Genomic DNA, 12739 nt, shown 5'->3' with positions numbered 1-12739 from the left:
AAACCAGGTCAAGATGGGGAGAGACATTTCAGTGTTACATTTATTTATGTGTATGTAAGAAAGGAGGAAATAAGGAATGGTGGAGTCTGAGGAGAATAGGAACTTGCAGTTTCCTCTGAAAGTCATTAGAGAAATTAGAATTCAATTATTCCTCCCCACCCCCAAAAATAGCATCCAAATAAATAAGTCCACATGACAAAAGCCAAAGGGTAGGGTCATTAAGGGGCTGCAAGACAAGTGTGTAACCAAAGTGAGCCGAGAGCTGGGGTCCCCCCTCTGCAATCTGACTGCTAGCTTACCAGCAGGGGTGGGGAGCCCTGGCTGCTAGCAGTCAAGGTGGGTAAGGGCAGGACTTCTTAACAGAAAATCGGTCACACCACATAGTGCCCACCAGTGAACTAATTTCCAGTTTTCTCTCAGAGTTGAGAGAGAACCCTCTACGGGCTGAAGGGGCCTGTAGCCTTTTTATGGACTTACATACAAAGAGTAGAGGGCTAGAAAAAACATTGTTGTAATATGAAGACTCACACCATTTCTCTTTAATGTTAAAAAGAAATGCATCTTGTTTTTTACCACAAGCTGTTTACAAGGATCATAGCAGTTATTTGAATAAAAAAAAGTTTGTTTTTTTTTTTTCTAGTCCTAGCAGGAAAAAAAAAATCTCTTGACATTTAGCATTATGAGGCTAGTCAAAATACCGCTCAGCACATTTTGTCAGATGTACACTTTCCTTCTAGAAGCAGCTGTCATCCATATGTTTATGTTACCTTACCTTTCAATTTGATATTGGGGGATTTAACTATATCTCCTCTTAAATCTTTGATTTGGACTTCTCATTAAAAATTCTTAGAGACATCACCAAAAATTCAATAATAAACGTTTGGCTTTGGCCCTAACTCTTTTACAAGTTTTCATTTCTTCTATAAAGAAATATTAACTTTCTGAGATTTATCCTCTTTTTCAGACAAACATCTCATGGCTAAACATCTGACTCGGTAATATTAAATAGTCAAGGTCTGTTTATTTGGGAAAATGGTATATATAAGGCGCTTAAAGTTCACAGATCATAGAGAGCTACTTTTCTATATAACTCCCCTAGGCAGTGTTGGAGGTGACTATGGAGTGAACCACGATAAAAGCATTTAGTATGGGTGTGCCTCGGTGGCTCAGTCAGTTAAGCACCTGCCTTCAGCTCAGGCCATGATCCCGGATCCTGAGATGGAGCTCCACCGTGGGCCCCCTGCTCAGTGGGGAGTCTGCTTCTCTCCCCATCTCTCTCTGCTCCTCCTCTCCTATCTCCCCTGTTTGTGCTCTCTCTCTCTCTCAATAAATAAATGAAATCTTAAAAAAAAAAAAAAAGGAAAAAGCAAATACTATGCACATAGCAGTGGGTCTGATGTATTTTCCTCCACTAGACTGTAAGGTCTTTGAGAGCAAGGGTTACGCTGAATTCACTTTTGTATTTTATCCCAGTGCCTTTCGGCAGATTGTAAGCAAGAAGAAATTTCTGAATAAATGAATTTCTTCAACTGAAGTGATAATTATAGAATGGTGGTTGAAGTAAAGAGTGAATTAAAAACAGTGGAGAATAGTCTAGTGACCATGATAATTTAGGTTGACTTACAGAAATGGCAACTTCTTGTGGTTCAGTCTATTTCTTCATCAGATTTGGATGCCTGCCCCCAGGAACCTTTACAATATCTATTAGGTCTTCCCGTCACAATCCTTTAAAGTGGATGAGGATATTCCTCAGTTTCATCCATTCCCCAAAGATAATAACACTACAATTAACATTTCTAAGGCACAGAGAAATGAAACAGCCCACCCTTTGATAAGTCAACATTTTCTTCCTTTTAACAATTATTGGAGTGCCCACTATGTGCCAGGCAGGATGCTGGGGACTGAGGGTTCAGAAGTCATGAAGACCAAGCCCTGCCTCCTTGGTAGATCTGACGATACACTGGGGTGACCAGACAAGTCGCCAGGCCAATACATTACAGTGACACTAGTGATAGGTGAGGATGCTGTAAGAATACACTGTAGGGGCAGCTGAGTCAGACCAGGAAGAGGGGGCAGGGAAGCCCACCAGGAAACTTCCATGCCAAGTCTGTGATGGATGATCCAGCCAGACAAAGGGAGAGGGAAGCAATGAGGAGAAGCTGAGTGAGGAAGTGTTGCACACCACGAGCATGGAAGTGAGGTTAACAAGGCAGGGACAAGCCTTGGTGAGGAAGAGGTGGGAGGCAAGGCCAGAGATGTGAACAGCCTTCAGGGTAGAGCCAGTCAGTGGTGGGTCCAGGAAAATAATCAAGCTGCTAGAAATGCTGTTGAAAAACATGTCTGTGGGGATCCCTGGGTGGCTCAGTGGTTTTAGTGCCGCCTTCAGCCCAGGGCGTGATCCTGGAGACCCGGGATCGAGTCCCACGGCGGGCTCCCTGCATGGAGCCTGCTTCTCCCTCTGCCTGTGTCTCTGCCTCTCTCTCTCCCCGCCCCCTCCCCCCGTGTCTCTCATGAATAAATAAATAAAATCTTAAAAAAAGAAAAAGAAAAAGAAAAAGATTACTGTGAAAAAAAGCATTCATAAAATAATATTTGTGGGTTTGTTGTGCATTTTTTTTGTTTTGTTTTTTGTTTCTTTTGCAATTAGATTGCAGTGCTTGGGCTCATCAAGGCTGAGAAATCATTTAACCTCATCCAATCTCTTCATTTTATAGCCAGCAAAAGTGAAGCCTGGAGAATTTAGGTCCCAAACCTGCTTCTCCAGTGCAGCATGAAACCCACCCAGGTCCGCGGAGCCTCCCACGCAGGGCTCTGGGCTGACATTGCCCCTTGACCTCTTTCCTGGTTTCTTGGAGCCCTAGTTTGAATTCTTTCAAGTCCCGGGGGTGCTAACTAAATCATTTTTCTAGACTGAATCAATGACTTATAACAATGATGCTCCAGAAGTAAGAAGTATCCTGCTAAGTGTCCAGTCATTCCCCACCCCACCCCCTCTTTGTAGGTGTTCAGTTTTTCCAAATTCCTCTGTTAAGTGTTCATGTCTTGCTAGAGCTGTGACAAAGGCAATAGGTTAAGGCTCACACATGTACAAGTTCGACTTCAAAAGGCTTATTTTAAGCATACAGTGAAGATGGCAAACATGAAACATGCTGACTGTTGCAGTTCGATGATTAATGCCACAGATAATCACCGAACATGTTTTATTGCACAACTGATAACACGCACACACAATGAAGACATGAAGATACTTTGAACTATTCAACGTGCCCAAGACTAAATGCCAGCATTTGTTTTTATAGTTTTTGTAATCTCACCTGCTAAGACCCTTATCTTCATAAAACCACTGAGTTCCTGAATAAATATTGTGCCACAGATTTAAATCTTCTGGGGGATTTGATGCAAGTGGTTGCTGGATTTTACGTCTCAGAAGCTCATATCTAAAGCAAAAGACAAGCAGAAACATCGGGATTATCTCAACTAATGTTATTACCAAAATTCAGTTTGTTTCATGGTGTGAGTGTCTGGTGTGTGCACCTAAATGTAAAGAAAGCATCTTAATTTACAATCGGGAAGGTTTTTTTTTTTTTTTTTTTTTCCCCAGATAATCATGGTCTTCCGCTGCAAGTTTCAGATATTCAATTATTTTAAAACAACCAGCTACCTTCACATTTTACTATTATCAGTAAGAATGATAACATTTTAGATTTCTTCTATTTCAGATTTGCCAAAACTTTATCGCCAGTTTCACACAAAGTGGAAATACAAAATGCTTATAAAGTTAATGATTTCCTAAGACGTCAACCCATCGATGCTTTATAAATAATGATAATATTATCAACCTGCTACTCCTGGCTAGGTGTCAAGGTGAGGTTGTTAAAAAGCTATTTCAGAATCACACACGTTTCTTTCATCTTATCTATGTCCCTGGCCACATTCTTTACAAGTTTCCAGATAATAATACCCTGCCAGAGAATTATTGCGTTAGCTTTAGAATTTTGAGGCATTTCTGTGTAAGTATATCATTTAGAACATGCATCAAGTTTGCCTAACATGCAGTAAAAATATATTCTGAAAATCAAGAGAAGGATTACATCAAGAATTGTTAGAGAACAGTGATTGTTGTTTCAAGGGGTTTTAGGGCTTCACAATATTATATTTCTATCTTGATGGACTTTTATGGCTCCATATAAGTCAAGATACACAATATGAAATTGTATTCAAGTTATGAGTGGAGGATATCCAATTAGGAACTAGTTTTACATTCACACATGAGTAAACCTCCTTCCTTCCCTCCTTCCCTTCTTCCTTCCCTCCTTCCCTTCTTTCCCTCCTTCCTTCCCTCTTTCTTTCCTTCCTTCCTTCCTTCCCTCCTTCCCTCCTTCCCTTCTTCCTTCCTTCCCTCCTTCCTTCATTCCTTCCCTCCTTCCCTTCTTTCCTTCCTTCCTCCCTCCCTCCCTCCCTCCCTCCCTCCTGGATATAAGGCCATAGCAGAATCCAAAAGCACAGTCACTTTCTTACCTCAAATCGGGTCCATTTGGTCTGGATGGTGGCTGCCACGAAATCCCAACATATGATTCACTTAGAGGAATCACCAACAACGGGTTAATGCCCTGAGGTAGGGTGGGGTGGGTGGTGACCTGGGTAGGTAAGCTCTCTGTGCATCCTCCTAGGTACCCGTTACCTCCTGAGCAAGCCACAATGGTGACAGAGTAATTAGTGAAAGGAATCAGATGAGTAATTACTCGACTTAACCCTGAGGAAGTAACCTCGGTTATGGTGATGTGAGGATCCGGCATGCGGATCTCATAGCTAAGCATGTCACCATTCTGGATGAGGGGGGGTTTCCAAGTGACCTGAAATAAAAGACAAATTTAGAATCAGTGTGACAACACAGGAACAGAGCAAGTCAAGTTCACAAGACCTAGAATTTTCCCAGGCCTTGTTTTCACTTAAGACGCTTTCTAAATGCCTCCTTTCGACTTAGCCTTTTGCACTAGACAGTAATGAAGGGTTTGGGATCAATTAGCAGTACACCAGGAACTAAATGAAATGCCGTTTCCTGGGTTTGGCTTTTCGTCCTGATACTTTCTAGGACTGTCAGACTAATACACACCTTGGTGCTTCATCTCCACTGTGGGTGTTCTAAAGGACACAGAGCACACACATGGAGGAAATTCACACATCCGCAGGCTTCAATGGGCCAGTGGCAGGATTTGACAGTTTTCTTGTTTATAACTCAATTAAATGAAACATCAGAACTCCCTGTTTTGCATTGTATGTACTCTAAATATGTCACTATGCTTTTTTTTTTTTTTTTGGATGGTGAGGGTGGGGGATCATTCTTTGCATTTTCTGAGGATGCACAATTGAATTCCTGAATCTCACATGTGCATACTGTAGAAAGTAAAGCAATAGCAACCTATACTCTCTGAGATAAGAGATATGCCCTTAAAAAGGCAAGCAAAGGATGATCCCATTTAACTAACACATGGACCTGAGCACCAGAAAAAAAAGAAACATTTGTAATGGAATACTACAATTTTCATATTCCTTTTTTTTTTTTGGCTAAACTTTCTAAGACCGTAGTGGTAACACACTCATGCTTTGGAGGTAAAAGAACTCTAGAAAAATGTACATGAGCCATTGAAAAAAAATCACTTTTTACATACTATTCTGGTTCCTCTCTTATCATTGTCTTGCAATGTTCCTTACATTTTAGGGTATATATTTCATCTCCTAAATAAACTGTAAGCTTCTTGATGGCAGGGCCTAAATTGTATAGCCATTTAATGCCATGAACACAGAGATGGAGTTCAGTAAGTAACTGTAGTCGCAGCTGATTAAATTCCTTTTTTTCTTTAACATACACTTATTATGAAAAGGTTAATGTATGTTGATATCCACATTTGCAACTCTATACAAAATCAAAGAAAAAAGTAACAGAAAAATTAGAATACAGCAGGAGTAACCAACATTGTCTTCTTTTTTTTTTTTTTTTTTTTTTTTTAGATTTTATTTATTCATGAGAGAGGCAGAGACATAGGCAGAGGGAGAAGCAGACTCCCTGTGGGGAGCCTGATATAGGCCTCGATCCCAGGACCCTGGGATCATGACCTGAGCCAAAGGCAGATGCTCAACTACTGAGCCACCCAGGCATCCCAGCATTTTCTATCTTAAATCAAAGAGAAAATAATTTCCTCCAGAAGGAATATCACTGGAGATTTTCAGAGAGCGTTCTTACTAATAAATGGTAACAAAATGGACTCCCACCACATGCCAGTTGTCTTGTTGCTTGATAACTGCTGCCCTAATTTATAATTAACAATGGCCCAATATACTATTCAGATTTTACTACATGGCTTGAAATAATTAATTTAAAAAACTTCTTGGAGAGGTCCACACTGTGCTGGGGTGAAAAGAATTTTTAAATGTGTTCCTTATGAGCACAGTGGATCTGTCTGGATGGAAAGAAAATCAAAGAAACCTAAAGAGCAAAGGTTGTAGAACAGACACCGGATTCTATTCGTTTTGGAGGTGCAATGCTTTGTGGACTAAAAAAAAATGAGTCAAGGTCAAACTCAGGGGGCTTCCTGATACTTGTCACCTAAATGAAAAATGGAAGGGTTATGACAGCTAAATTCAACCCGACTGATATGTGGATACCACTTCTTTGCCTCTCAAGTCAGAACATTCTGAGTTCAGGTTGAGATTTGGCAGCACTTGAAAGAATTAAAACTTAGGAGACAATCTGTTTAGTTGAGCTACTAGTAAATTGATTTGGAAGTTGGTATTGAGGCTGAGAAAAAGTATTCATAACATAAAACTTGAGGGGCACCTGGGTGGCTCAGTTGAGCCTTCAGCTCAGGTCATGATCCCTGGGTCCTGGGATCAAGCCCCGTGTGGGGCTCTCTGCTCACAGGGGAGCCTGCTTTTCCCTCACTCTCTGCCCTTCTCCCGACTCATGCTTGCTCCCTTTCTGTCTCTCTCTCAAATTTTTAAGATTTTATGTATTTATTTTTAAGGTTTTATTTATTTATTCATGAGAGACAGAGAGAGAGAGATGCAGAGACATAGGCAAAGGGAGAAGTAGGCTCCCCGCAGGGAGCTCCATGAAGGACTCGATCCCAGGACCCTGGGATCATGACCTGAGCCAAAGGCAGATGCTCCACCACCAAGCCAACCAGATGTCCCAATAAAATCTTTAAAAAAAAAATGATAAAACTTGAATAAGATATCCAGAAGAGATTAAGAGATTTGGTATAATGATACTAGAGATAGTCATTTCCCCATCTGTGGGGAAAAAAAAAATCCCAATTTTCTTTATCTTAAATGTTTACATCAACAAATTAGCTATTTTTCTCATTTAAAAAGTTAGAATTTGGGCAGCCCGGGGGGGCTCAACGGTTTAGCGCCGCCTTCAGTCCTGGGGGTGATCCTGGAGACCCTGGATCGAGTCCTGCATCAGGCTCCCTTCATGGAACCTACTTCTCCCTCTGCCTGTGTCTCTGCCTCTCTCTCTCTCTCTGTGTCTTTATGAATAAATAAAATCTTAAAAAAATAAAAAGTTAGAATTAGAAAAAAATGTCTTTTTAACAGTATTGAGTTGGAAGACATGAATCTACTTCTACAGAAATTTTTAGAAGGATTTTTACGTAGAGAAGGCCATTGTCATTACAGTCAATAAGCTAACAGAAGTGGTATCTAATTTGATTACCTTCCTAAAAACATCCTAGAGCCATTTTTAATAATATGTGTCTAAGATTTTTTAGGAACCAGCTAGCTAAATATTGTATTCTATTCTTTCCTAGGCTTAAGACTATATTTACTATAGTGTGGCCAAAATGTACAAGATTAAAACTTTCAGTTTAACTTCCTATGGTTTTTTCATATATATACATGGTCCACAGGAAGGATGATGAAATATGGTTGCATCCCAGAGAACTCAGACCAGAGAGTCTGTTCCCAACCTGAATAAGGAAGAAACGTGTTCTCTAAAACAGCCATTTTACACTGAAGTCTTTTACATAGAATTATAGTTACTGGCTAGAAATAAAGTGCTTCTTTCACAGATGCCTTGCCTACCGTAATTAGTATTTTAGTTGAGGGATTCTTAATTGTTTAGATTTCCATTTTTCTTTTTTAGTTATTATTTTTTGGGAAAAAAAGAATGAGTGGGTAGCCAGTTAGGTGTAAGGCGACACTGACTTGAACCATCTCTTTCAGATCCCTGAAGACTGGCTTGCCTTAAAGAATCCAGGCACCTCCAAAGATCCCTAATTTAAGCAAAAATCTATGAATGCATGTCAGTTGATTGGCCTCAGGCCTGAAAAAATAGCACACATACACGTTGTAACTTTCTTCCAATTCCATCAAACTACATTTAAGGACTTTATGAATGAGTATTTATGAAGATGACAGAATGGGTTGAGAATGGGTGCAGAATCAATGTCCCTGATTGGTGATCCAGACTAGTCAACCGAAGCTGTGAGACTTTAAACAAAAATACTTAACACCTCTGAAGCTCAATTTCCTTTATGTCTTATGTGAAGAGACCATCCCTGCCTTCATGTCTACATGTGATCACAGAACTCTAAGAGTGCTTAATCCATACAACATATAAATATACAAGGACCAACGGTGTGGAATACGTGACTCCATGCAGCAATTCCTCTTAACAACTGACTCCCTGGCAAAGTCTCTCATACAGAATAAGGTATACAATAAATATTTGTTGGAATAAAATTAAATCTTCTCTTTCAAATGTCATCCTTTACTTTTAAAATTGTTAGCATTAGTTTTTCATTTCATATGTTATAGAATTACATCTTGAAATTAGAGAAAGAGCATATATATATGAAAAATATATATATTTCATTATATATGAAAAAATATATATATTTCATTAGTTAGAAGTTCAGTATGGCTTCACCTCTCTTTCCATCCCTTCACTGCCAGCTACCCTCTTAAAATGACTAAGTGATATCTTGGGATATATTCTCCTGTACTTTCTGGTATGCTCATATGAGCAAAGCAAATATACCCACACATATATAAGCTTTCTCTCTTTTATTTTTTTTTACCAAAAAAATGTCTATTCTACACCTATTAATCTACAACTTAATTTTTAGACTTAATAAATGACAGACTCTTTTTTTTTCTGTATAATATTCCTTTCATAATTGAAAAAAAAAACAGTTTTTATCCTATTGGCATTTCTTTACTGCTAAAAACAATATTTGAAAATATATGCATACATATCATTGTATTTATTTTTTATTGGATAGATTAGCAAGAATTGCTATGCCAGAAGGTCCATTATGTTTTATTTCAATGATTATTGAAGAATTACTTTTTAAAGGTTGAGGTAATTCCTTTTATCACAGACAATGAAAAAAAAAAAGTATCCGTGATCTGGATCCTTACAAATTATTAAAATTACCACTCCTTTTAGTCTTTGCTTATTTATTACTTAGTTATTTCTCTAATTATTTCTTAATTATTTCTCTAACTAGTTTGTGTTCTCTTGGCTTTTTTGGTGAGGTACAAATACTTACAAGTAATATTGAACCTTTGTACATTCTCCTCTTTAAATTGTCCATATTTTATACATTATTTTCTATCGAAATACCTTTGTATCTTAAATTATTAGAAGTTCTTTCTATATTATGGGGACATAACCTATTTTTCTATAATGTGTGTTACAGATTCATTTTCCCAATCTATCTCTTGGAGTTTAGCCTTTTATTTTTCTTTTTTTTGAGGGAGTCTTAGCCTGCAAGAAACAATCAAATTATTTTCTAGCTAAATATAACTATCTTTTTAAAAATTAATTTTAAAGATATTATTCATTTTTTTGAGAGAGAATTAGAGAAAGCACAAGCTGGAGGAAGGGGGAGAAGCAGACTCCCAGCTGAACAGGGAGCCCAGTGCAGGACTCCCTCCCAGGAACCAGGAGGATGACCTGCGCCCAAGCAGATGCTTAACTGAGTGAGCCACGCAAGGGCCCCTATCTCTCTTTTCTTTTAAGGCTTATGAGTTTCTGTGTTTGTTTTTTTCTTTACAAAGAGCCCCTGTGTCTTTAAATTATATAAAATTCTTCTTTCTCTTAGTTATTTTTTAACATTAAAATTTTAGTTTATTGGAATTTAATTATGATATAAAATAGAAAGATTTTTTTTTTCTTACACAAGGACTCTGGCCAGTATCATTTTTCAAGCAAACCATTATTTCTCAGTGAAATAAAATACTGCTTCTACCATCAAAGAAATTTGTCTCCAGCATCACAGCTTAGTTGTTTTTATGTTTTATCTTCTATTAGTCCTGAATTGTACTCAAGACTTCCATGTAGCGATCTTATAAATCCTTATGTGCAATCATATAAATCTTTCGCTATTATAAAGTGAAAAGTGCTGAGTTAAAATTAATTGAGTTAAAATTGCTGCTTAATCACCAGCAATCTTAGAAATCAACTTTATCTTAATTTGAATTTATATTGAATTTTTGTGAGAAATGGCTGCTGAATCTTACAAGTCCTTTTTTTCCTGCATCTATGTATAAAAAAAGAATTATACGAGTTTTCTCCTTTGATCAGATGACTTAGGAAATATGTTGATAGATGTCCTGATGTTGAACCATCCTTATATTTTTGGAGTCAAACCAAATTTGTCCTGGCATGTCATTCTTTTAATATACTCCTTAATATTCAATTTGCTAATATTTTATTGAGAAGTTCTAGATCTATATTCATATATGAAATCAGTCTATAGTTTTACTGAACTATCTTTCTCAAGTTTTGGTAGAGCATTTTTACCAACTTTAGAAAATGGGATGAATTTTCTTAAGTGATTAGATACCAAACAAAACTGCATGGTTTTCACTTTTTCAGATAACCTCTTTGACATCATATATTATTTCTTTTCTTTATAATCAAATAATCAAAAACAATATTAAGAATGTAACTTTGGAGACGCCTGGGTGGCTCAGCAGTTGAGCATCTGCCTTTGGCTCAGGGTGTGGTCACAGGTCTGGGGATGGAGTCCTACATCAGGCTTCCTGCATGGAGCCTGCTTCTCCCTCTTCCTGTGTGTCTGCCTCTCTCTCTCTCTCTCTCTCTCTCTCTCTCTCTCTTCCCGTGTCTCTCATGAATAAATAAAATCTTAAAAAAAAAGAATATAACTTTGATATACAGCTGTGCTCTCCAATTTTCCTTTCTTAAAGCTCAAATCTATGCCAAGTCATATCACCTTTTTACTTATTACCATATTACTTGGTTTTATATTAGACCTAAGTATATGGAGTTTCTCTTCCGTTCCTGGTTAGACCATGACTTCTTGCAGGCAGCATGGTACAGCAGTGAACAGAACATATGGCCCAATATAGCAAGAACTAGGGAGAAATACCAGTCCATTCCTGTTCTCCCTCATCCTATCAACCTATCAATCATCCTATCAATAAAAAGTATTGTTTATTCCTCTTAAGCTGATTTGTTTTTTTCTCCCAAGTCCTTGTCACTTCTGGGCATATTATATATTCATTCATGCCGTTCTGTCTAAAATGTAGGCCCCATAAAAGTAAAGATTCTGTTTCAGTCTCTGGTGTATCCTGAGTGATTAAAGAGGCACTCATGCAGGTGTGTTCCTACTCAATAAATGTTAGCAGAATTGGTTATTATTATTGTTGTTGCTGTTAATATTAATGACAATTCCCCTGATCCTAATACTCAGAAAGATTCTATGTGGTAAATGTTGAATCAATTTCTTAACCAATGCATTAATGACAATACTTCTGTTTTTTTTTTTCTCATTAAAATATTCTGTAGATGCAATTTTAACTTTTAAATCCTGTATTTGACAACGAGAAATCACTCTACTGCAGTCACCGGCCTTTGTGTATCAGATAAGCCATATCACTGGAAGATGTACTTTGGCAGTCATAAGATCTTTCTGAGCATAATATGAGCTGATAATACTGAAGCATGAATAGGTCATTTTAATATTTAAATACATATCAGCCTATGCTAGATTCGGTTGAGTATTCCTGAAGAGTCTCTCCATTGATAACTTTTGATTTTCTAGTAATAAATAAAATGAGAATTAATTAAAGGTACAATTAAAAAAAAAACTTTTGTTAATGTACAATGACCATACATTTCAGGTACCTTCTTAGAGATTTTAGATTCCTAACCTGGTTGATGACAGCCTGTGAGAGAGAGCTCCCTAGCCAAGCTAATCTAAACTCCACTCTAGCACGTTCACAAGCCATGAACATTGTTTCATCCCTGGATGAGGTTACAGAATCAAAAACAAAAATGAATAAAAGAAGGAAGAAGAAGAAAAAGAGAAAACCAGGCGGCTTGTTTTGGAGACCCTTTGATCATTATTTATATATGCCGAGTCAAGTAGAATTGTGCATGGAGACATTATTCTTCTGAAAAGATTTGTTCTTTTTTCAGATCTGACCAGTTATTAAATGTTTGTTATAAAGAATCCAGGAGGGATCCCTGGGTGGCGCAGCGGTTTGGCGCCTGCCTTTGGCCCAGGGCGCGATCCTGGAGACCCAGGATCGAATCCCACATCAGGCTCCCGGTGCATGGAGCCTGCTTCTCCCTCTGCCTATGTCTCTGCCTCTCTCTCTCTCTCTGTGACTATCATAAATAAAAATAAAAATTAAAAAAAAAATAAATAAATAAATAAAAAAAAAAAAGAATCCAGGAAAATGTCCATTACGTAGCTTTGCCTTT

General features: G+C 37.9%; 1 protein-coding gene across 1 annotated transcript in view; it reads right to left on the bottom strand.

Annotated features, from left to right (window-relative positions):
• The window catches only part of USH2A (usherin), a 693391-nt gene that overhangs the window by 224448 nt on the left and 456204 nt on the right, over positions 1–12739 (bottom strand). Inside the window, exons 41-42 of the mRNA XM_077886665.1 lie at positions 4519–4853; positions 3315–3437 (exon numbers count right to left, since the gene is read on the bottom strand). Coding sequence (XP_077742791.1) covers positions 3315–3437; positions 4519–4853 — 458 coding nt within the window. The remainder of the gene's footprint in view (positions 1–3314; positions 3438–4518; positions 4854–12739) is intronic.

This window comes from Canis aureus, chromosome 38 (genome assembly GCF_053574225.1).
Source record: "Canis aureus isolate CA01 chromosome 38, VMU_Caureus_v.1.0, whole genome shotgun sequence".
Taxonomy (NCBI): Eukaryota; Metazoa; Chordata; class Mammalia; order Carnivora; family Canidae; genus Canis; species Canis aureus.
This window is presented reverse-complemented; position numbering and strand designations above follow the sequence as displayed.